This window comes from Zootermopsis nevadensis, unplaced genomic scaffold (genome assembly GCF_977971745.1).
Source record: "Zootermopsis nevadensis isolate Lab colony 2312 unplaced genomic scaffold, Znev_1.0 Znev_ptg000031l, whole genome shotgun sequence".
NCBI lineage: Eukaryota > Metazoa > Arthropoda > Insecta > Blattodea > Termopsidae > Zootermopsis > Zootermopsis nevadensis.
The window spans coordinates 5620951-5647052 of NW_028259163.1; the positions used below are offsets into that span (position 1 = coordinate 5620951).

Genomic DNA, 26102 nt, shown 5'->3' on the forward strand with positions numbered 1-26102 from the left:
ACTAACTACAGCTACAAGCTATTTCCTACACAAAACTTCTGTCGAATAAAATATATGACGCGCACAATACTGACAGGCCAGAGTGAGAAATTACCAAAAGAAGGAATGTTAAATAATTTTTGTTGAGGTTAAAAGCAGATTAACTGAGAGGGGGGGGGGATATGTAGCGCACATGACAGAGATGAAAAATGCACACAGAAGTTTACTAGGAATCCCTGAAGGAAAGAAACCACTTGGGAGACCTAGACGTAGGTAGAAGTATAATATTAAAATATAACTTAAACAAATAATGTAAAAGAATGTGTGGTGAATTAATCTGGCTCAGGGGTTGTTATGAATAAGAAAATGGACCTTGGGGTCCAGTAAAGGCATGGAATTTAACAAAATGAGTAAATACTATCTTCTCGGTTGTTACTACATGAAGTTATATTATACGTCAGTTAACTACCAGAGCTTTCGAAATGAGTCTCCATCTTGGAGTCTCGAAGCTAAGGTAACGTAGTGGTATGCATAATAACTTAAAACCAAATTAAGAGGTTCTTAATAAGATTTGGCATAAAGATCGTATCTCTGGTGGGGCATACCATATCGATGTCAACATGGCAGCAATGCGAACTTGTAAGTTGGTAGCTACTAGTACAAACACGTCCCTTAAATTGTGGTAATGGAAACGTTTCTGACTTTAGATTTGGTTTTATTGTGCAGAATTTAAAATAACAAGATGGCTGAGAGAAACCTACATTTAACATTCGGTTTGAGTATAATACTAATAAAGCATTGGAACTCGGTATCATAAAAGTTATACGAGAACAGATGATAATCAAATTATAAATTCTGCTTGAAACACCGTTTGTATACGGCGACAGTGTATAACTTTCATGTATATATGGAAAAAATTAATATAGTTGGGATATATTCTGGTAAGAATTACACAAGAATGAAAAAAAGTGTATATATTTTCCTATATTACGTCAAACCCGGTTACACATATATGATGTATTTGTTTCAAGAGAGAGAGAGAGAATTAAGGACATTAAAAGTGAAAACTAGGGAGAAGTGAGAGATAATTCTGAGGGTAGAAAGAATCTTACTGTTATAAGGTTCCCAGGCAATGCTAGCTCGTCTGCTTTAATAATCAATATATATGCAATTTTCATATATGGGTTTCGTACGATTCGCACAATAAACAGCAATTATTGTCTTAATCAGCGTTATCGTGTTTCTCTTTAATGGAAGAGTTAACAGTACGAAATGCACAAAGTAAAACCAGATAAATAAACGGAATGGGCAAGGAAAACAGATGAAAGGAGGGAATAAGATAAATTGGATTAAAAATAGGATGATGATACCAGAGAAATAATTGTCAGTAGAATTTTAACTGGCTTTTTACCATAATTAATTTACAGATGTTTCTGACATTAAATGGCGATATCCATCGCATATTTATCAATATCTCCATAAATTCTTGCAGTGAAAATGTCGTAGGCTTACTCAGAGGCTCTCGTTATACACGGGGGTTTCTTTCCTGAATCGGAGCGTATACCAAGAACTGGCGTCAGAATATTTTAATACTAAATTCATGATTCACATTCCTTGATAAGCCTGAAGAAGTTTCAACGAGAGAAAACTTAAGAAAGTTCGTTCCCTTAAAAGGAGATAAATACTCCACCAATCAGCGCCGCCAAATCCAAATCGTCACCTACTTCCTGTCGGATATAAAACATCCAATAACACCCAATTATTATTCGTCCTGAAGATGGCAACTTCAATATATGTCAAAACGGATAATTTTCAACATTCGACGTGGCTCACCCCTAAGAAACCGAAGTTGCATATCGGACAATTGGGGTTGGATTTTTACCGCCTTATATACAGAATTTTAGGGGGTGAAATGTACTCATCTTTTAAACGTCAAAAAATACTCTTCTCAGAATAGGAAACTAGAAATGGTAGTGGTTAATATTTTGGTTATTTTCAAAACCTACAGCGCGTCGTTCCCTACAATTTAAAAGTACTCAAACATAGATTTCATGAAAGTCGTTTCCTTGTTAAGTTTTAAATTTGTTATTATATTAAAACGATGGCTCTCAAACGAGTGAACGAAAATTCAATTTAAATTCCTTATCAAAACATTTATTGAGTTGCGTAAATTAAATACTTATAATTTTGATTGCTTTCTATGTTCATTTGCCACAGAAACATATCTAAAACTACAAATATAATAAAATTGCAGATACTACATTACACTGTCAGTAATTAGTGTCCGCTGTAATTCGCTATAAAGAAATTTTTATAATAATAATTGTAGATTAAAATGAGATATTTAAAGTTTTGTTTTAACATTTACTACAATGAGTTTTTATTTGTAGAATTTAAAGATTTTGAATTGTTTCATGTAAGTATTTTATCGATAACACTAATCTACAAGGTTTCGGTAACATTACTGAAAACTAACCTATAACTCTCATTGCAAGTGTGGTTATAAAAAATGTTTCATCACGTTACATTTTACAAAAACAGTAATTCATGAGATAGTATAGTTGCGTCATATTGAGATATTAATTAAAATAATTATTATATTTGTTTACCCCCAAATCACAATAAAATAGTAATGTTTTCGAATCTTTTACTTCACAGACTGGTATAAACATCAATAACACCACCTCAACAATAATGTTATATTAATAATATCTAGACACAACTTCCATATACTGAGAAAGATAAAATTATAAAATGTAAAAACTATAAATAATTGTAATTTGAGTTTAAAAGTTTATAATTTACACCTGATGACGGTTTGATAAACCGAAACATGTTGTGAATGTTCCGATGTAAATCGAATGCTCGATATGGAACATAAGATGATATTTTAATCATTTTAATTAACCTATCTTACTATTTTATTGTGATTTGACGGTAAACAAATATAATAATTATTTTAAAAACAGTAATGTGAACGTAATTTGAACCTATAAAGTTTTAGTGGTAATTCCAAGTCTAATACCGGTTAAATAACACCCATTTTCAAACTGCGTAAAACATAGTTCATAGTTTCAATACAAACAAAAGATTACGTGTTATAATTGTAACTCTTATTTTCAACCAACGTACCCGATTCAGTAAAAACATATTATGTCGTCCATGTTATATATACAAAATGTAAACACTTGTTTCGTGTAATTATATCATACGAAAACTATTTTAACCAATAATATGCAGTCCTCAATTATACTAAAATCACTTAACTAGTTTCACAGCTAAAACACAAGGTACAAACCACTTTATTTTCATGCACATCGTTAAATAAAAACAGTAAAGTATCAAACTTTCTAAAAACATTGTTTATATGTAAAATGTAATGACGAAATACTCACCATGCCACCAACAGCAGTGTAGATCATAAGTGTCACAAATAACCCAACATGTCCGAGGGCTGATCGTAATTTGGACCACAGAGTCGGTCTGGAGCCAGTGGTTAATCCTAGTTCTTTTTTATTGTCACCATTCATTATTCACGTATTACATACCACATAACCTATCGCGACTCTTAGAATGTGTATCACCAGACCTCGCCTGATCCAGACTGGGACAGAGCAGCTACTGCACATAGACGCTGCTAGACGGGACGTCTAGCGCCCTCTCTAGGCTGGTTCAACTAAATCTCTTTTAGAATATACGATCAACCTCACTCTCTATCGAGGTTATGTATGATTTGGTCCGACTGCGTAAATAAAAATGATGTAGCAATCTCTCGAAATATTCTGTTGATCTATCGATTCTTTGGTTATTATCGATGTTGAATGAAAATTTTAATCATTCATAAAGCTTAATTCTTTTCAGTCGAAACTCGTCTAAATAATAATTAAGACTCACAGTTCGTACCGCAAAGAAAACACAGCATTTCACCGTTACAAAAATCAACTGCTTAATGTTTTTAAGTAAATAATAGCTCTTCATTCTGATATAAACAATAACCAATAAAAACAAATGTTAAAGCAGGTGGTATATATACGTACCAGGAGTTAGAGATATGTGCAGTAACCTAATCGTAGCGGATTAATGATTGGTATTCCTACTTCACTGATTATTCAGACGTTTTTAAAGCAGTTTAAGTTACTGGCAGGCAACAAAATAATTTTTAACAAGAAGATACAAAATAATTGGGTTATTTGTTAAATGTCAACAAAACAAGCTCCAGAATAATAAAAAAAGCTTATCTTACAAATCCTGAATATTACATTTATACAGTTCTTAATTTATTGAACATTAAGACATAACGCGTTTTGTTATTAACACATTTATGAGTTCAGAAATACATAAAATAACGTATACATTAAAATAAAAATTTAAATGAAACTGAAAGGCAAATTATTTGGCAGTCAAAATAATTAAAGTTTGACACATATAAAAACTTTTTTCTTCAAAGAAAAAACTGAAGTACACTACAAAAAAAACTGAAGTTGTATAATTTTAAAAATAATCTGTATGAATAAAAACATTTAGCAAAATTCGTGTAGGTAAACTCTCGTCCGATACATTTCCTAGTCAGAGCGGCCTGAAACAGGGAGATTATTTATCGGCGCTGTTTTTAAAATTTGCCTTAGAATATGCCATCAGAAAGTCTAAAGAAAATCTGGGCCGTTTGGAATTGAATGGGACACATCAGATAACTTAACGGCGCAGCTGAACTATAAGTACGTCACAACACCTGTTGGATATGCCTCGTGAGACAGGTGGCGACTTGACGGTCGTTACAAGAACCAACGATACGGATGCGAAAATATTGCTGTCAAATGGCGGACGACAAATGATATACTACTGTAATATACGAAGAAATAAAGCCTGGATAAACTTTATATCATAATAGTGACTGTAACCGAGGAACACCACGTGAAAGTCGATTTTATATTTGTTTCATAATTACTTATCACCTTTACGTTGTTACATAAAATAAAACACGCGAACCAAATTGTTTTAGATGTTTCAGACCCTTTTTTCAAGATGGCTGTCTTCTGGGCTGTTGCGTCGTATAGTCTGGTAAAAGTTTACTGACGTTTCAGAGGTCCTTAATGCCTCCATCATCAGGGCGATGAGTAAACACAATAGAATTATGGGGAAAAAATGACGGCATTGGATGCTTAACCAATACGGAGTATCTCAGGCATGGTCTTATGTGAATCCTGTAATACGAGTTCAAACGTAGAGCAAAGTTTCTAGATCTTGATGATCATTTGAAGAATTTCCTAACGAAGAAATAAGCATGTCAAAAACTGACATGGTGTGTGCTATGAAAAGTTTTGAAAACCAACGGAGAAACACTGAAGTATGGCAGAAGAGTGATGCGTGTGACAGACAGACAGACAGACAATGTTAATGCTTCCCTGAAGATAGGGAAGATGTAAGTTAAATTCGTACTTCCGTGAGGAAACGTCTAAACAATTCTGTAAAAGAAGCCATCTTTACAAACTATTTGTACACCAAACAAAATATTATGAATTATCCATGTTTTTTGATTATTCATAAGTCTTCTGTCCTTCATTATCAACGATAATCTGGAATTTACTGTAGCAACAGTAGTAAAAACAATAACAATAAAATTCAATAAACTTATTCGTATCCTTGAAAACAGAAACTACAGCAAACTACAGCAAGCACAATGAAAATAAAATATGAAAACAATTTCAGAAATAAAATCATTTTGTAAAATAAATATTGTTGTCAACAGCAAAAACCTGAAGAAGAAGAAGAAGAAGGAGACGACAAATTAATATCAATCATCAAATCACAATCCACTACAAAGTGTCTTAGCGTTGAGATGTCATCTCGAATAAAGTGTTCTAAAATGTAAACAATTTAAAATCAAAATAAATAAACCTTATAAAATAAGATGGTAAATTTTCTTTGTATCTTTTCCATTTAATTAAGGTCAGTCAATCTACGATTATTTTATATGACAAAGGCATAATCTAGCTGCAACCTAATTAAAGCATTATATACATATGAAACAACTAAAAACAAAAAGAATTATAGGTATTGTAACAAATAAGGTCTAACATCGTCAACTTTTCAGAACAGGCAAATTAACATGACAATAGAAATTCAATTTACTCTCTCACATTACATCATAACAATTTATACAGTCCGCACATCAAATTAAAAGAATACAAAGACGGTATTCAAAATCGATATTGTCAGTTCTACATGAGAATAATATAATTTTATTCTTATGAATATTCAGTTCCTATTATTTCCACCACGTCACACCCGTACCAAATCAAGATTGCATGTAGAAATTTGCAATATTCAAGTTTTGATAAATTTTCCAGCCATTAGCAAATAAGAGAAATTAGCACGATAGGTCATCAATAAATGTTATGATCAAGAGACCCCACAGTAGAGACTTGTGGTACTTCTGATGACAAGGAAAGTGAATAAGAAAACCATCGTAAAATGTGAACGGAGGAATATCTAGTTCATAAGTAACTCAAGAACCACTCTACGTGGAGTTCAGATAGCCTAAAATTATTCTGTATCCAATACACAGTACGAGAATCTTAAATTGGTCGCTGTGACGCTATTCCCTCTATTTTTAAACGGGACTCCGTCACGAGGGAAAGTTAATGAAAATGTGATCTCAGAACATTTTACAATAAAACTAGAAATTTCACGTAGTCCGACGCATCACATCATGCTGAAATGACTTATCGCCTTCTTAACATCTCAGTCAGAAATGGAAAATTCAGAAACTCATAATAAATACCAAGATTTATTCGGAGTAATAACAAAAATGGGAAAATTAATAAAAACAATAAAAGTGGTCTACAAAGGTTAACGGACTGACCATTCATTTCACTTTAACGGATTTAAGAACATCACATTTTTGGTATTTATCCTCTTAACTGTCAATGAATCTCAGGAGTGGTTCGTCCAAACGTCAATAGTACTACTGGGGATACTGGGAACGACCCGTTCAAGTGCCTGAGCACTGCGGGTCCCAACTTTTCGTTGGCTCGATCTATGGATTCCTTGGACGAGGGATCGGCCCGTCGCAAGGCCTCTACCTGTACACAGGACAGTACAACACAGAAAAACACGGACAAACATCCGTGGCTTGAGTGGGATTCGAACCCACGGTCCCAGCAACCAAGCAGCACAAGGCCCACGCCTCAGACAGCGCAGCCACTGCGGACCCCCAACAGTACTACAGCTGTTACTAACATAAATTGATGCTTTGTTCCAGGTCGGTGCATCCCTAGACGAATTTCGAACCTTAGTATCTCCAATGATGGCCGATTTAAATGTAAGATCACAAACTTACAGGAACAATCACTATTAGTGGATAAGCTGGAGGCAAGGAAATGTACGATTTACCATATAATTTTTACGGAAACTTCAAGGAAAATTAACTTGCGAGTGTATGTTAACTCTGATCTAATTTTTAATAAATTCAGTATTTTTTTCTCAATATTAAATCTACCTTCTGCACTGCATAAACTAAATTAATTTAACAATCTTACACCGATTACCACGTAACTTAATCACGCTCCATGTTCTTAAACAATTTCTGTAGTTGTCTGAGATATTTCTTACACTCATACCAACATATTATATATACATTCTGAGGAGCTGACTATTCTGTGGCGGAATTGTTAATGTCGTCATATAACCAGTACAAAATACGTAGCAATGTGGAAACTGTATACAAATTTTACATTATTTTTTTGTAATCATGTTTCAACTGCATAGTTCATGTGGTGTAACGTGAATGAAAGGACGATATACGTAACCACCGAGTTAACCGGGAAGTGGCCGCAGTTTATTCGAACGTACCGCAATTACGCTTGCCAGTAGAGTCTGAGAAGAAGAATACCGCAGAGTTAGACATTCCCAGATGCTGTACTACTGCGCTAACTTCCTCAGTAATTATACACAATCAAAGAAGGTATACTTCAGTCGAGCACACTCGACTTGCAACAACATTCTCCGCTATTCTGAACACATCGTTATTGCAGATACAAATCTTTTGTTGTAAAGCTACTAGCACCATAGACTCAGAAATTACTGTTCTTTGTAACTAAGTCAGTATAGCAACTGGCTACAGACTGCACATCTGGGGTTCGATCCCTGACAGAGGCAGAGGGTTTTTCCAATGTGTCAGTCTCAGGGTAGGTAGATGTTGCATGGTCCGCATCTGTTTGTCCGTCGGTCTTTGTTCATTCATTTCAATGAAGTTTACAATTCAACAGCAAGTGTTTGAAATGGAATCTTTCATTTTCGAAAAAACATCTTGTTCATGCTCGTAAGGTTCTTTTACATGCCGTAAATCTAGGACGTGGACCGCCAGCTTCACTCCTCCTCTAAAGGAAGTTGTGATACGGATTTTTATCACCCTTAAAAATCCATCGACCTCAGGCAGGTTTGAACCAACGAACCGTGGGTCCAGTGGCAAGCACGGAGGGCAACTCCCAATTAACTTGCAACAGTATGAATTAAAATTCTGCATTCATAATTTCACACTTAGTGTACGTCATTAAGAGAACAATATGGTACTACGTACTTTACACAAAACATAAATGAGATATAGACTCGAGCTTTGAATTCTATTTTCAAAACTTGAATTTTAGCAAAGTACGAATAAGTTCCTCAAAGTCGACGTTTTATGCAATTGTATTGACAATGTGGATAACCCACCTCCCCACCCAATTTCGCCACCTAGTTTGACCAGTGGTTAAACTGGCTGTGATCGCTACAGGCATCTGTCCCTTCGATCCAAACATTTTCACAAAAGAAAAATTTGCTGCTGCACAAAATAACTGAAACAGCAACTGAACCAGTCCTAGTGGATAACAGCTGACTCATGTCATTATGGAAAACATTCAACCCATATGGAGTTGTCATGAGCCTTCTCTTTCAGAGAACAAAATGTGGTTCGAGTGACTAGGCACAAAAACAACGCAAACAGAAACACAAGAGGAGTATAAAATGGCGATAAAGTGGTCATGTACTGAAACCACTCTGATTAATTGCTTTGGGGTCAAAGTAGTAGTGGTTTCCGATTCACATCACCTGAAACTCGTGGGAATGTGGAGTGTCTAGCATCAAGTAGCGTACACACGTTGCCAGAGAGATTATTTTTACAGTACTGACTACATTGAAAATTCAAATCAATATCTCGACTGATTATTTTTTGTATTATTTGAGGTTTTCACAGCGGTGAGTATGAAGATTTCTGTCTTCTGGGTTGTTGCGCCGTGTAGTCTGGTCGATGTTAACCAACGTTTCAGAGATCATACTGTGTCCATCATCAGAGTATGAAGATTTCCGTCTTCTGAGTTTTTGCGCTGTGTAGTCTGGTTGATGTTTACCAACATTTCAGAGGTCATACTGCCTCCATCATCAGGGCGATGAGTGTGAAGATTTCTGTCTTCTGGGTTGTCGCGCCGTGTAGTCTGGTCGATGTTAACCAACGTTTCAGAGATCATACTGCCTCCGTCACCAGGGCGACATTCATCATGGGGTCCGTAGGGGGAGTGAAGTGACGCTACTAGATGGCTAATAGAACCTCTCCTCCCCAAATATCAACCTCAACTTCTTGTGGTGGACTGTTATCACAAACGAGGCTCTGGTGACCGAGTATCGGCGGGATAACCCTACCATCTGGTGCGGAGGAAATGCCCACTACAATACGAGTGAAGGTGGCAGTCCCACTTACAGGCTAGGGTGCATTAGGCCAACAACCTGACCATTCCGAATTTAAACATGATTTAAAATGTCTACAAGGAAGAATTTGTTGACGAATCGATGCTCACGTAAAAGGATATGAATTGGACAGTACACTGTGAGGACTTTATATCAGATGGGTTGGTGCAACTTAACAAAGAAATGGAGAGATACAGGCTGGAATTTCTCAGAGTCGGTGAAGTACGCACGTACGGAAGTGGACAGACAATAACTACAAATGGAAACTTGTTCACATATTCTGGAATGCCTAATGGCAGGAATGCGCACATTAGGGAGGTGGGGGGGGGGGGGGGGGTGGAGATCCTATTCAATAAAAGAATTAGAGATGCCTTGTCGGACTAGAACCCTGTGTCTGAGAGGATTATCACTGCCAGAATTAAAATTAGGAAGATGTCAGTTGTTCAGTGTTATGCATCATCCGAAGATGCTGAAATTGAGGAGAAAGAACAATTCTATAGTCTAGCGGATAGAACACTGACTAACCTACATAAGAGTGGTATAATCCTGACGATGGTCGATTTCAATGGCAAAGTGGGAATAATAACGAGGATGTTGAGCATAAGGGCAAGAGCGGTCTACCTAATCATAATGAAAATGGTCATATGTGTTGTGGGGAGCCTGTAACTGAAGTGAAAGCCATGATACTTGAAGCACCCCAGATAAACCCGGAGGCATTCTTTCCCCACCACGTTCCTTTGTCTGTTTACGTAATTATCCTAATCCAGTGTCCTACTGTAAACCCTGGTGTCTTTATTCTTTGGTAAAAGCCGTTAATTTATTGTTTATAATGAGATTCAGATTCCGATGTTCTTACGTTGTATCTCCTCCTATTTACATTTTCTTACAGTGCATTCTGGTTTGTTTTGTCAGAAACTGTTGTTATCATTTTATGTTCTGTTTTGCGACTATTAATACAAATATTTGTGACATCTATGGACTGATATTTTGTGTCAATGTACACGTGTAGTTTTCAGATCATTTTTAAATTTATCGAATTGTTTGTTGAAAGCACTGGGCACATTTATTTGCCGACTGATGACATTGGTTGTATCTTTTGATAAAATACAACCAGACACTTCTTGCCAGTTATATATTTGTCAAATTAGGACACGTCTTATGTTTCCTGCATATCCTCTTAGATTAAAATTACTTCTATGATTAACATCAGGTGATGAATAAAGTGTCCTCTGCATATGGGTGCAAAATTAAGGTCGAAAATAAAGTATAGCCGTCTGCCACATGCCGTGGAGGCGCTTGGGAGGAGATTAGGTGCACAGCTCCTAATTCTTGACCTCAGCACTAATGGCCGTGAGTGACCCCCTCAGTACACATTTGATAGGAGGCTGGGTGGCCCCAGAGCTGATACAGACGCAGGCTAGAAGAAATATTCTTTGCCTCTGCCAGGGATCAAACCCCGGTCATACAGTCCACAGTCAGATACCGTATTGAGTTGCCCTGGCTCATAAAGCGGAAAATAAATGTTCTGATAACCACGAAGGGATAAGTCCAGGAATCAACATTCTACTAGGATTTTTAAATGGACTTCTGACCTTCCATAACTGACTGGAGAATGGCTACATGTTCTTTGTTACAATGCTGCAGTACGCTGGCCAGCGCTCCTCCATCTGCCCGCTGTACAACAGCCACAAAATATTTCTCCAAAACACCGATCACTTCTTGCTGCACCTCCCAAGTCGCAAATACATTCCTCAGATTCTCCCCACCATCTCTGTTACATCTGTTTCTCTCCAAAGTACTCCTCCCTACAAAAACAACAGGCACGATCAACACTTTAATACCACGTAGCACGATGACTTCTTTTAAATGAACGTAAGACGCAATTCAGGTACAGACAAATCTCCTAAAAACTCCAAAAACTTTTAATTTTCAGGAGTTCTACACTCTAGTGTGGATATAAAACATCTCTAGGGCCTGTCTACGTATCTTGTGATTTTCCTACGAGGTAGGCAACCTGCATGATGAGGGGTCATGTTGCACACTGGGAACTGAGGTCCAAATGTTAGAACATACTGTTGCACGACAATTGGAACTGACAAAACTTTTGGAATATGGTTACACAACAATGCCCTATAAGATGTGGCTTCGTGGAATGAAGAATTCCTTTAAAATGTAACTGTTACTCCAAAGCATATAATACTTCAATTCTGTTCTAAAAAAACTTACATGGCAAATTCAATTACGAAAATATTTTGTTTACTTGAAGAAAACAACGTAAAAGTCAGGGGTTGTCATTGAATTAACTTTCATCAATGTTTATCGTCTTGTCCAAAACGAACTGCTCACATTCACCAGGATCATCAATTAATCCCCTCATTTCATTTCTATAAATTCTTTTGAACAGAAAATGTATCAGATCAACGGAATGCTGCATAAACCACCTGTTACTGATGCTAAAGCTCTGGCAAGCGGTCAATCTCTGCATTCCGCAAGAAATAAATTTTGTCACAGTTATCCATACAAAGAAAATACGGACATCGAGATTATCTCCTATGTCAAAGACGATATTACGCTTCCCAGCTGGAGTTGAGTGAGCATGTAACACGTTAACTTTTTCACTTCTGCGTTTCTCCGTAACTCTTTCCCACTATCAATGTCTTAATACTCCTGCAAATCAAATGTTACATCATATGAATGGAATAAAGCAAGAGGAATGACAATTAAAAAAAGCAAGATAAATGACAGCATGATAAGATAATAAAAGAAATATGATAATATATAAAACAGAAAGACGCTCTTTAACAAACCACCCAGCACAGTACAAATACCTAATTAATATTGTATAAATCTTTTTCTTTTTCTTAGCAATTGTCCTGCTTTGGCAGGGTCTGCTTTCTCCTCTTAATTAATATTGTATAAATAAATATAATATATAATAAATGCTCCAAATCTACAGAATTTCACATGAGACACTCTTCTAGGTATACTGAATACCAAACTAGAGAGTTTAGAATAAAAATGAAACAATGATATGTCCTAAATCAAGCACTTAAAGTGTCATCAAAAGTTCAAAATTATAAAAGGATAGATTACGAAATAAAAGCGTGTACGTCAGTTCGGTAAATCAAGAGAAATCGTAACTCACCTCGAAGAAACGTGAGGATGGAAAGAAAGCGGTTGAATGTCGGAGGATGGAAGTAACCGGAGTCCTCTAACAACGAGCCCATTATCTCTGTAGCTAACATTATGAATTCAGCCTGATGTTCGCTAAGCTGATCCGACAGTTTATCTACCATCAAATGGCTACACAGGCTGGTACTTAATGCTTCAGCGTGGTTACCTATAAAAATCATAATATCACGTTATTCTTGTCCTTTGGGTTTTGCGGCTAGAGCGGCTTTCAGGGGTAAGTGGCGTCAATTGTTTAAGTCTTCACACCAGAAAGCAACCTCCCCCTTCGCTAATTCAATCAAATCCAATTATCACATCATTCTTCATAAGGACTTCCTAACACCCGTAAACATTCACGGAAATTACAGTGTTTGCCAAAATGGAAACTTTCAACAACTGGTGTGGCTTATCCCCAAAAGTCAAAGGTGTACATTACAGCATGTTAATTAACCCTTTGAAGCCGAAGCTCGTCTAAATATTATTTAATAAATCGGTCCGTACTGCGAAGAAAACACAACACTTCACCATTACAAAAGACAAATGGTGGACGCTGTTTAAGGAAATAATCCATTTACACTGAGAACAATCCGAAACCCATACATACAAAACGCACAGTTATTAACTGTGTGAAGCAGGTGGTACATATAGTTACCACTGGGTCTTAAAGGGTTAACTGTTTAAAGCTTAGTGGTAATTGTCGCACCTGTTTTAACAGTAATTCTGCATAATGATTTATTTACTTCACAATTCTTATTGTAGTCAACGATCAATTCCCTAAAAACAGTGGTAATCAGTCGATCATTGCAGTGTAGACATGTTTGCTTCATGATATAGACTAAATTATTAAATATTTAAGTAAGCTTTGGCTTCAAAGGGTTAATATAACATATTACATAGGCAACAGTACATACAGAAATTGTGAAATTATTATGTTTAGGATGTAGAAGTAGCATTTGCAAATTAAGATGTGCCAACATTGATAGTGTGCGATATTTCCTCTCTTCACAAAATACAATGCAGTGTAAAAGTTAGTTTCAAAATACCACTGATTTTGTCAAAATTAAAAGAAAAAAATTTCTTCGGTTACACTATACCAGTCTGTCGCTTTACCATCTTGTTTCCCCTTGCCCCTCACATCTTCTCTTCCACTCTTACTATGATGTAGCCCAAGCTCAAAGTTACTTTGCATCCAATGTAATTACATCTAACAACAATGCACAGGCATACCTTGGAGATATCGCGGGTTCGGTTCCAGACCACCGCAATAAAGCGAGTCACACAAATTTTTTGGTGCATATAAAAGTTACGTTTACACGATACTGTAGTCTATTAAGTGTGCAATAGCATTATGTCGAAAAAAAACGCGAGAACATTCCGAGAATTACCAAAATTTGACAGAGACACGAAGTGAGCACGTGCTGTTGGAAAAATGGCTCCGATAGACTTGCTCATTGCAGCGTTGCAACAAATCTTCAATTTGTAAAACACGCAATATCTGCGAAGCGCAATAAACCGAGGTACGCCTGTATTCACAAGTTGTCACCTTTGTGACCTGACACAGTTCTTGAATAAGTCCAAAAATTACACGTGCATTGATGTCACACTGATATCTTGATTTATCAAAACACATCTACTTGCAATGCAAGAACTAAACTTACACTTCTTAACTCCCAGAATATTTCAGATATACAATGTATCATCTGTAAGAAGAAAACTATAAAGTAATCTGCCACCGAACACAGATAACAAAGAATTCTCACCATCTGTAGACAAAATTAACGTATAAATCCAATATTTACATTTGCCTCTTTCCACAAATAACAAAAGTTCTGGTAAATTCTGCATCCTGCCTGACACAGTAATTTTAAATAAACGATTAGTTCAAAAATTTCTCTTTGGTCAATCATTTTATCCAGTCAATTTGTGTTCACTACCCAAATAATTTTTCCACTGTTACAATATTTACTTATATTTGCATGTTCTAGGACTTGACGTACATCACATTTGACAGTCATCAAATCAATCTACAAATTATTACACACACATCACTAAAATAAATGTAAAAGAACAGCACTTAATTACTACGCAAAATAATAATTAAATAACTTCTGCTGAATGCCACAAATATATTTTAAACAAACAGAAATTCAGATAATAATTCTCTACTCAGACATTTCACTTTGTAGTCCGGCATAAGTTTACCAACATTTCAGAGCGATGGGTAAGCACCTCTGAAACGTCGGTGAACTTCTATCAGACTACACGGCGTAATAAGCCATATGACAGCCGTCTTCAGATCAATTAAATTCGTCTTTGAAGGATCTGCATTGAAAAAATACTGATAAATTTTACACAGCCAAAATATTTATGTAACAAAATAGAAACAAAGTGACTTGTGGACAAATCATTTTAACGATCTAACGTTATACTCACACAACGCTGCTTTCCCTTCAGGAAATGATGAAAAGCCGGACAGAATCGCAGCCCAATGACGCACAGCTTTCTCCAACTTAACATCTTTGCAGAAGTCATTATCCTTCCTATATTCGTGATGCAGTTGCTTCAGAGTCTCCAACAGAGCCAACACAACATCTAAAAAATACAGTATGCAGTCCATATCTGTTTCAGACGTTTAACATCCTCCACATCAACCACGCACATAACACGTGTAGTGAGTTTATGATACTTATAACTTCTCACTCTATCTAATGAAACTTCTTAAACTGCAAGTTTGACGTTCACTACATACCAAATCAGATAAAGTAAATACTACCTCAGATCAATGCATCAGACCAAGCACACTAACAATTCCAATTAACATCAGAAGTTAATGTCTGCATGTTTCATTGCAATGAACTAATAGTATAAAAAACCTCAGGATATCCAACCTCAGAAAGAAGGTCTGAACCCATAACCTCACAAATAAAAATTACACGCATCACTTTAGCGCCAAAAATCACTTTAAAATTTTCATATAAAAATTTGGACAATAAGTTATTTTAAGTTTTGTTCACACGTATGGTCAATATGACCTTCCTGGTCTCTGTCCACCTAGGGAAGGAAGTAGAATTCATTCTTGAGATGAGACCTCACATTGAGCAGATTCTGTACTTCCCAATGAAAGAGTGATCATACGAATGATTGGTAGCGAAGGAGCCTACAGTTTATCATGATGGGAGCCGATATTCTTCACTTCCCAAACTAGAACACCTCTATCTGTGAGCATAAAAATCCACACACAACTCTGCCTGGACTTTGAACTTGTAACAATCTAATAAACCAATTTCAAGGTCACAATGGAAAATACATCTCCATTCCAAATAAATATAAATGTACGATGTTGTACATGAAGATCCACTCAAGTCCAAAATCTCATCTATTTTATGTAATATTTTATTGTCATTACTTAAATGATAGAGTATGGGAAGACCTTATACGAAATCTTCTCCGGCGATCAGTCATATCAAATGGCTAACGACGAAACCCACATTGCGGGGACCATTTCTGTCCCCATCATCAGGGTTCTCATGGGGACACAGATGGTCCCTGAAACATGGGTTTCATCTTTTAACCATCTGACGCAGCTAATCGCCTGGAAAGATTTTGTTGAGTTACGTCACCATGATAGCTTCAAATCATAGACCCTACATGAATTCTTACAGGCAAGCTTGCCATTGTCACAATTTATAAAAATCAAGACTATACAATGGGCAGGTCACCTGATTCGGATGGACGACATCCGAATTCCAAAGATGGTATTCAAAGGAAGTGTTGGAGGAAGACCAGTTGGAAGACCCAGGAACAGATGGTAGGATGCAGTTCAAACGGATGCCACACTGCTCCTGAGGATTAGAAATTGGAAGAAGGCAGCGGAGGATAGGACCGAATGGAAGAGGAGAATTGAGGAGGCCATGGACCGAATACGGACCGGAGAGCCATAGAAGAAGAAGAAGAAGCTTAAGGTGTGCTAGCACAATAAGTAAATGTTATAAACTGACGTCACACGGATCAGTAATAACCTCTGTATACCACATGTAGATGATCTCTAACTGAAACATGCGGTGGAAAGTGATAAATAAGACACGGCAATAAATAAGCTGTGTAGATGGATGATATTCAATTTTAGTTATAACATATCTACAGCAAGCAACATCAAAATATACTACCGGTAACATGACCGCCACAAGCTGGATGGGCACGACACAGACTTTTACAAGATGTCATTACATTTCCATCAAGACTTTAGTGTCTCTTAGTTGAGAAATATTTCTACCACAGTGTACAACTCCAATTTTCATAACATATGGTAATATACCTGGACTGGCAATATGTCTTCCGAGATAGCCATCACTAATCGGCACATGACATAATGTGTCCAGCAAGGCCAGTGTACTACATATCAGCTCCCCTGTAACAGAGTGAACATTATAATTAATCTGACATATCAGATCCTAATGGCAGATATGCTATGGGATACTGGGAACGACCCGTTCTTCAAGTGCCTGAGCACTGCGGGTCCCAACTTTTTCATTGGCTTGACCTATAGACATTCGGTAGGACTCCTCGGACGAGGGATCAGCCCGTCGCGAGGCCTCTACCTGTACACAGGACAGCACAACACAGAAAAATGCGGACAGACATCCCTGGCTTGAATGGGATTCGAACCCACGGTCCCAGTGACCAAGCGGCACAAGGCCCGCGCCTCAGAGCGCACAGCCACTGTGGACCCCCACCCAGATGATGACTATGAACAATATAATTAAAGTCTCCATAATAAAATTTTTAAAAGCAATCAACAACTGCAGAATTTTTACAACCATCTGCAGTCATCCAAGTCAGACATTTTAAGTCTATACATTACTACCAGAAGTATACTGATGAAGTCTGAAGGTTTCTGATGATGCTGTGTTATAATCTGCAAAATTTCTTTTTGGACTAGCACATCATCTAAATAACATATAGAAATAAAAATACATCCCAGAAACTGGATTTTCCTCAATAAAATCTTCTTGGGCAATCAACCGCATCAGCGAGGCTCATTCGGTTTGACTTTATGCCAAAATATAGATAAGTTACCACAGGTATATATGAAATCTATGACCATTATTCATTATTTGTATGATGAGCTGTTTTTCAGGAAAGTTCAATCTGAACTTGGAGCAGTTATACCTGGCCAATATGGGATTTACAAAACTAAATTTCATAAATAGCCATTCAATAAATTTTGTGATTAAAAATATTTACAAAAACGCATAAAAAGTTACCATTTGTAGAACTTCCAAGGATAAAGATGATACTTGGAAACCACTTATTTACATCTGATAATTCTTGCAACCATACTGAGTCTACTTCAGCCTTTTCCTTATTAACATCCACTTTTATTTGCAACTGTTCATCTTTACTCTTGTAACTCGCATCTTTAATCTCACAGTCAACTTGATCCGCCTCCAGTACAAGAGACTCCACAGTCTCTTTGTGACTTGACTCATGCAACGTGCACCTGTTTGCTCCTGATAGATCAAGATCCATAGCACAATTCTGTAGATCCAAAATTTCACCTGAAGGACGATGTACCGATTTTTCTTCACGAAGATTACCTGCACGTTTCACCTCTTGTACATCTGCTACGCGTGCTTCTTCATCTACTGTAACCTTAAATGAAGAATTAATGTCTAATTCGGAACATTTGGTAACAGCTTCATGTATTGAAGGGTTTTTGGAATTGTTTTCTCGCAACACTGATTTTTCTACTGACGGCCCAGAGGAAACGGTATTTTCTTCTGTATTCCTAAGATCCCAAAAACATGCCTGAAGCAATCTCATGAGTTGCAGAAGAGTCGGGACATCTGGCATAGAAAGTAATTCCAGCAGCATACGAATTATGTCAACCTTTCTTGCAATCTCCTTACGAACCCTTGGAACACAAGTCAGGTTTCCTATAATCCCGACCAAGATCTCCTGCAAAAGACACAGAAACAAGTTATGGAATGAAGACGGCTGTCTTCTGCAATAACACGCCATGTAGTCTGGTAGACACTGATATTTCAGAGGAGCTTAATGCTTTCGTCACCAGGGTGATGAATAAGTGCAATGCAGAGAAGTATATAAGGGAAAAAGGCAGAGCGCTGGTCAGATCAAACTGGAGAGTGGGAAGAACTGGAGTGAGGGTAGGCAGGGGAAGAGACCCCAAAAGGGAGAAGAGGGACCCCAGCGAGTCCACAGAGTGGAGAAATAGTGAGATACAGAGTGGCCCAAAATGTAGCCACCAAGTTTAAACTCAATTTTCTATTCAACAAGTGATTATAATTTCAAGAAAATTTGCTGACACATTGTGGTACTCATGCAATTTATCATTTGCTTCGTTCAATTTTGCACATAGCAAAAAATGGCAGCCTATAGCACTGAGCAGCAAGTATTCGTCATCAAAGAGTATGTTCGATCACCTGAAAGCCCAGAAAATCTCAGAAGAGCGTTCCAAGTAAAGTTTGACTAGACAGGCACACAATTTTTAACCTTCTTAAGAAATTTCACAAGGCAGAATCAGTCTTGGACATTTACTCTCAAAGCAGCGGGCCTTCAACGGTAAGGACTGAAACCAAAATTCATATCAAACACATCTTAATATAAATGGTTTGAGATGCTGAATTTACAGGTATCTGAATGATGTTTTCATGCCTCATCAATCAGGTGAAATAAAGCACCAAAATTTGTAGGAACATTTTTGGGCCAGCCCGTACATAGAAAAAGAGAAAAATTAAAATATTTAGAATAAAGACAGAAGAAAATCAATTAATAATAAATAAAAAGAACAAAATCAGGAAAGGAAAATAAAACAGAATGTATACATATCAACTCTATAAAGCCCAGTAAGTCGCACGTGTTTTAGCAATAAGTAAGTTTGCATCTTTTATTTCATGATACATGACTCTCAGTGAAAAAAGGGATTATTTCGTTAAAGAGCATTAACAAAGTAATCTTTGCAACGGTGAAAAGTGGTGTTTACTTTGTGGCGCAGACGGAATTATTAAATCTTATTTAGACAAGCTTCAGCTTGGTTATCATACATTCAATGGATCCACAAGTAGTCAAAACGATAAAGACAATATTAGAATAAAATACAAAACATTCAGAGAAATACTATGAAACACACAAATACAGATCAAACATTTTAAAGACTTCACTTAAAATAAAGTTTTCACAAAGTATACACATATTATGCTAAATCCAAACATAAACAGCAGATAAAGACAAAAAAATCGTTGCAAAGATTATGACACGATAGTTCCTATTCGTTGCATCAACAACATGAATAACTGATTACATCTGCAAATGTTCATGGTTAAAGAAAAATAACGTACAAATAACAAGTATTAAAGAACAAAAGCCAACTTTGTAAGGGACTGTAAAAAACAGCCCTTATAAGGGCCGCCAGGGACAAATACAAAGAAATACAGATGAAATGAAGAATAAAATAATAAATGGGAAATATTTAAGGGCAAATAAATTAAGTTTAGTTTTATTTTAGTTTTATTATGGTTATGTGTTGATAAGCTAATGACAAACAGTAAAGAGGAAACCAAATCCTTTTCGGCAGAATATGGTCAAATGAATCCACTTAATCAGTTAGCGTGCTCACCACTGGACCCAAGGTTTGTGGGTTCAAACCTGGCCGAGGTCAATGGATTTTTAAGGGTGATAAAATCAGTATCACAACTTCCTTCGGAGGAGAAGTAAAGCCGGCGGTCCCATGTCGGCATGTAAAAGAACCTTACGAGCATGATACGAGATGTTTCATAAGCAAAATTCAGCGGCCATTTCTCACCCAAGTCTCTCCTGATTCACTACTAGATGGCTCTAGCAGATAAATCAGGATTGGGTAGAAATTATGCAGAGGCAGTGGGTTGGCCACTCAGTACTCAAAATGAACACTTCAAAGACAAAGAAACCTCCCACATGGGAGGAGGCTAAGGCTCGACTTCGTGCTGTTGCGCCACAGAAAGAAAAAGAATGCCACTTAATGCACAAGGACTGAGAGTAACTAATGACAGATCAATCATACCTACAAGGCAAATTGTACAGTGTGATCTGACATAATTAAAATACTCCATACTTACCATAAGTCTAGGTATGTTAGTGTGATGTATGATCCTAGATGTCAGGTCTAGAAAGTTGTGTTGCATCAACAATTCTACCACATCTGGCTCAATTGTCATATCCCAAAGTAAACACAGCTCAGTTTCCATATCTTCTGACCAATCTTCTGAAGAAAACTACAAATAAAAATTCATGGAAATTAGAATAGCAACATCATTTACTTCATAATACAGCAAAACCCTTCATTTACACTGTTCTGGGGCCCAATGAAAAATGCTGTAAACTGTGATAAAATATATACAGCAGGAAATGCAAAAACTTACAATTCACCTAAACCCTTAGTCAGAACGCATGGAAAATGATGCATGTAAATATATGAAATTTATGTAAGATTTGAGGTTTTCACAGCGGTGAGTCTGAATATTGCTGTCTTCTGGGTCGTTGTGCCATGTAGTCTGGTAGAAATTTACCAACGTTTCATAGGTCGATCATTAACATCTACCAGACTACATGGTGCAACAATCCAGAAGACAGCCACCTTCAGACTCTCCGCTACGAAAACCTCAAATCCTACATTAATGAAGGTATTTACTCAAATTTTATAACTGTATTCTTAAAGCACTAGACTCATAACTGTATCTGAAAGCAGCTGTTTCTGTATCATCAGCTTTTCAAGAAAAATTCCGATCCATGGAGCTAGTTTGTTAGTTAGATTGCATGAAATTCTTCCATTACTTTCTGTTATGGTCCAGGCTTCTCACTCATCCAAATGAAAATTTGATTAATCATCCTTCTTCTGTTCTTTAAATGTTGGCTTCAATTTTCCACTACACTAAAAGTGTTCACAGTGCTGCATTTAATTACGACCCCAGAGCTTTGCCTTTAGACTGACAACCTCTCTCTTCCTCTTATTATGTAAACTGCTTTGACACGTCCCACTAATCGTTCCTAAAAATCACTAAGCTGAAAATAATGAAGTCGTATTTTTGTTTCACTATTCCATATAAAACTGCACTACACTGTAATCAAGATAAGTTCCAAAAGTTCAATTTACATATGTTGAAGGCTATGGATGAAATTATTTTTTTCAACCATTCAGAATGATGACAGAATCTGCAATCAGATGAACATTCTTAACATTTTATCATGTAACATCTCTTAGTATATTAATTTATTCCTCTCTACATGAGCCGGCATAGCTCAGTTAGTGTAGTAACTGACTACAGACTGGATGTCTGGGGTTCGATCACCGATGAGGACATAAGATTTTTCCTCCGTCCTCCGCATCCAGACCGGCTCTGAGGCCCACCAGCCAGGGGTAAAGAGCAGCTGGGGCATGACGCTGACCTCGCACCCCCATCTACTGTCGAGGTTAAGAACAATTAGGAGATATACCACCTCTGCCCCCAAGTGCCTACATGGTGCATAGTGTGACAGGGTTTTTTTATTCCTCTCCACAAAGCCCTCATGTTTTTATCTTGACTGCACGCTTCATGTTCAACAGACTTGTTAATTGTTTCAGTACTTGTGGGTTATCGGGACACATCGCTTTAAAATTAGGTTAGGTTAGGTTAATGTGTGTGGATAAATGACATATACTTGAAAGTTATTATATTTTATTTCAATTAATGACAAATTATTATATTTTATTTGGATATGCATGAGATGTTAATTGTTGTTACAACCTGTCGCCGGAGGCCAAAATTCGCTTATAGATTTTACAATCGTTTAAAAAAAATCACCATTATCATTTGTACGCCGCCACATGAACAACCAAGTATACGGGTATACTGATACGCATGCGCAGTTTTCCGTCCAATCCAAGTCCAGATATTCGACTATCCCGTTTTGTGTCCCGATAACCAACAAGTACCATTGTTTCTTACCTTAGTAAGTTTCATCAGAATCTTGATGACCCAACATTCACTATACAGAGTGTTACCAATAGCATCTCCCCTCATTCTATTGGCATCATCTGCCATGTCAACAGGAAGAGACGGGTTGCATTGCCTAGCTTCTTCAGGCAGTGCAGAAGAATCAGCTGTTTTTTCATTATTCCTGTGCAAAAATTAAAAACCAATTCATACATACGATAAGGAAATAAATGCTTGTCAGATGTACCCTGTAACATTTCACTCTCACATAAAAGTGGAAAAAACAAGTCGGTCACAAAAATCAAACCATACAAAATCGTTGCGTTTTAGCGTTAGGAAAGTCTTAAGCAGGAAGATGGCTGTCTTCTGGGTTGTAACACAATCTTGACCTGATAATGGTGGCAGCAAGGACCTCTGAAAACATTGATAAACTTCAACCAGACTACATTAAATTAAATTTCTTCATGAAAACCTCAAAGCCACAAACAGGATTAATAATTCAAACCTACGCAGTATGTTCCTGTAACCAGAAACCAAAACTTCTATTAGAAAACTGACTGTAATATTTTAATTTTTATTAAACTGCAATCCCATGTCTGGGGGACCACCACAGTGGCATAGATTTTCCCCTTCACTGCAACATCAGGACCGTCCATCTCAACAGAGAGGAGTGGAAATGCATATAACAACCATTCAATTCCATTACCACTTACTTTAATGTGTGCACATATCCATCCACTCATTCATATACCTTCATGGTGCTATGCTTAATTACACACAAAAACAGCTTAACCTTATTTATCTACAAAGTTCCTGGTTATGTAATATCCTAAACTAATCAGTTCTGAAAGGTTCAGATAATGGTATATGACAATTACTATTATTTTATTTCTGGAATTTCTCTGGTATATTGAAATAAAATATGTTTCCAAAACAATATGGTCCTTTTAGAATATCAAACAATGGCCAAAGTCTAGAAATTCAGTAATCATAAGCAGTCCATTTAGTTCATTCTTCTTAAGTTCAAATATTTTCTTCGAAAACTATGTTCTGATTTGTAATTTATTTATCATTTATGAATTATAATTTATACTAATATCTCAGAGAAGCGCATATAACCTACAAACTCCATTTCCATTCGAGCCAACTAGACATGACTTTCTTCTTTGAATGTCTGGCAAATGTCCTACATTATTTACATTGTTTGGTTTGGACTTCGCCAGTTGTTTTTATTTTAAAAAAATCACTACGATTTGGAGGATGGACTTTGCCTTTAGTTAAAGAAGGAGAATTGCCTTAATGATGGCTAACCTCTGTTTGGAGATTGCACCTTAAGAAAGAAGGGGAAAGATATCATTTCTGTTTGATCCAATAAAGTGAGATATTTCCAATCTGTGGGCAGATGACAGCTAGCATGCTCTGCTTCTAGCATAAATAAGTATCAGAAACATAACTTAAAACCAAAGAAACTAGGAATGGCATTTTTTGCTGTTGTCCTCAAAACATTTATCTTCTGTTACAATGGGAAGTATCTCCTCTATCTGTTATTAACATGCAGAAGGAACAAACTAACATGTGAACTCTAAAATAACAGATATCACTTATTTATACTAGAGGCTGAGAATTTTAGTTGTCATCTGTTTTCTCTTGCCCATGTCACATGCGTGAGTACTAAGTACCACAGAAAACTGTCCCAATGATGAAAGTAAATGTTCTTCTCCTCCCACCAGATATACCATTTCTTCCAGGTGATTCACATGTTGTAACTGGTCATGCTAATTTCTGATGTGATGGTCATAACTTAACTATAAACAATATAAAAGGATGCATTATCTGAAGCTTTCACAGCGACTAAGTATAACAAATTCTTCTCAGGCTACCAGCCTGAGGACGAGGATGAAGATGGTTCTCGAAACACTGGTGTTTTCTTCATTACGCCACCTTACACAGCTGATAGCTGAAGAATTTATTAAATATAAAAAGAATTTCATTTTTTTTTGCACTCTGCTGTTGTCTGTACGGCAAATGGCAACATTGAACTGTAACTGACATTTGTTCCAGATTAGTGTTGTCATGTCGCATACAGAGAAAACAAGTCTCTTCTTATTACAGACTTGTTTAAATGATCTGCTCAGGCTAGTAGCCAAACCCAAAATGATTAATATCACAGCCGAGTATGTACTGGTAAAATAATCCCATCCCCAAGTTCCTTTATTAGCTACAAATAGTTCTGTATAATCTTTTAGCTTATTTGTGGTTCTATATGTGCACTACCTGTTACCTCCCTCAACTGATCCTACATTTGATAGTCTTTTAAAATTTTCAATTCCTTTTTGAATGCTCTTCTCACTGATTTCCTTCAATGGATTCAATTAAATGGAAGAGAACTAAAGTGTAGAATTATTTTACTCCAGCTGATGCTGACATACATTTACAGTTCACATTCTTTCCAGTGTTTTGCTTTCAATGGTTAGACCCATTTTGTTTTACTTAACACTGATTGTTATTTGATAAATTGTTGTAAATACTTTGTGCTATGAAAGTATGTAAAAAAAAGAAACTATTTATTTTAGGGTCACCTTTGGACAAATATTCAAAAACAAATGTTATTTTCTTGCAACTGGAACTGTTACTGTTGCCGTAAGAGTTGACAACTCCTCGTCTACAACTCATTAACCTCCACAGTAATCTTTTTACATTGTTTCAGTTATTAAAGCAATGGGTAAAACAGAAATCAAGGAAGTTCCCGAGATAACAGCGCATTCGAGAATCAAGAATGTAATGTCCAAACTTGCAAATGTATAGAGATGGTAGGGAAGGCACTACGGGAGGACGAAAGTCTTGTTAAGTTCTGCACCATAATCGCTGTTGGAACTCTAAACTAGATCAGCAAACACTGACTGAAAAAATCGAAATAAATTTGCCAACTCCTTTCTTGATTCACGGTTAAATTACATCTACACTTAACAATCTTATTCCAATGTCTATTTCAATTTAATTTTACTCGATGTAAGCCTGTTTCCCCGGATGAAAATACCACCTCCAACTTCGTCCCAACCAGAAGACAACCATCTGAACACACATCGCCATGAAAGCCTCAAATTATATGCCAATGTCACTTCTTAAGGTGTGTGACTTACAGCCAAATATATGATTCCATTTAAGCGTTCCAAATTCTTAACCTGTTTCACTTCAAATGATGGCTGCATTTCATTGGTAACCCTATATTATAAAACTAAGTTGGTCACATTGTTTACTACTGAG

At 36.6% G+C, this 26102-nt stretch overlaps 2 protein-coding genes and 1 long non-coding RNA gene across 7 annotated transcripts in view; 1 reads left to right on the top strand and 2 right to left on the bottom strand.

Annotated features, from left to right (window-relative positions):
• The window catches only part of LOC110834451 (potassium channel subfamily K member 15), a 39753-nt gene extending 35563 nt beyond the window's left edge, over positions 1–4190 (bottom strand). Inside the window, exon 1 of the mRNA XM_022073621.2 lies at positions 3375–4190. Coding sequence (XP_021929313.1) covers positions 3375–3509 — 135 coding nt within the window. The 5' untranslated portion in view covers positions 3510–4190. The remainder of the gene's footprint in view (positions 1–3374) is intronic.
• A 215-nt stretch (positions 4191–4405) lies between these two features.
• On the top strand, positions 4406–6274 carry LOC147872024 (uncharacterized). Its single transcript, XR_015538065.1, has 2 exons — positions 4406–5398; positions 5726–6274. It is a non-coding gene; the product is annotated as an uncharacterized LOC147872024 (long non-coding RNA).
• Positions 6081–26073, bottom strand: LOC110834446 (uncharacterized). Of its 5 annotated transcripts, none has more exons than XM_022073611.2 (9): positions 25843–25899; positions 24518–24643; positions 22851–23022; positions 20985–21140; positions 18135–18828; positions 17186–17278; positions 15304–15462; positions 12845–13039; positions 6081–11504 (listed from the first exon to the last, which is right to left on the bottom strand). In XM_022073611.2, exons 3-9 carry the CDS (start codon positions 22944–22946, stop codon positions 11275–11277), a joined length of 1623 nt encoding a protein of 540 aa, XP_021929303.1. In that variant the 5' UTR covers positions 22947–23022; positions 24518–24643; positions 25843–25899; the 3' UTR covers positions 6081–11274. The 5 variants fall into 5 exon arrangements, with proteins under 5 accessions (XP_021929303.1, XP_021929302.1, XP_021929301.1 ...); XM_022073610.2 differs by lacking the exon at positions 25843–25899 and adding an exon at positions 25418–25810; XM_022073609.2 differs by lacking the exons at positions 24518–24643; positions 25843–25899 and adding an exon at positions 25979–26073.
• Between the last annotated feature and the right edge of the window lie 29 nt (positions 26074–26102).

Excerpts from the sequence above, each read along its gene's own strand:
- LOC110834446 (XM_022073612.2), bottom strand. The coding sequence starts at position 25,928 with ATGGCGATGTGTGTTCAGATGGTTGTCTTCTGGTTGGGACGAAGTTGG. Across the intron at positions 23,023-25,842 it reads GGGAAACAGGCTTACATCGA|GAATAATGAAAAAACAGCTG; the intron begins GTAAAATTAAAT and ends ATTTTTGCACAG. Across the intron at positions 15,463-17,185 it reads AAGACATATTGCCAGTCCAG|ATGTTGTGTTGGCTCTGTTG; the intron begins GTATATTACCAT and ends TGTATTTTTTAG.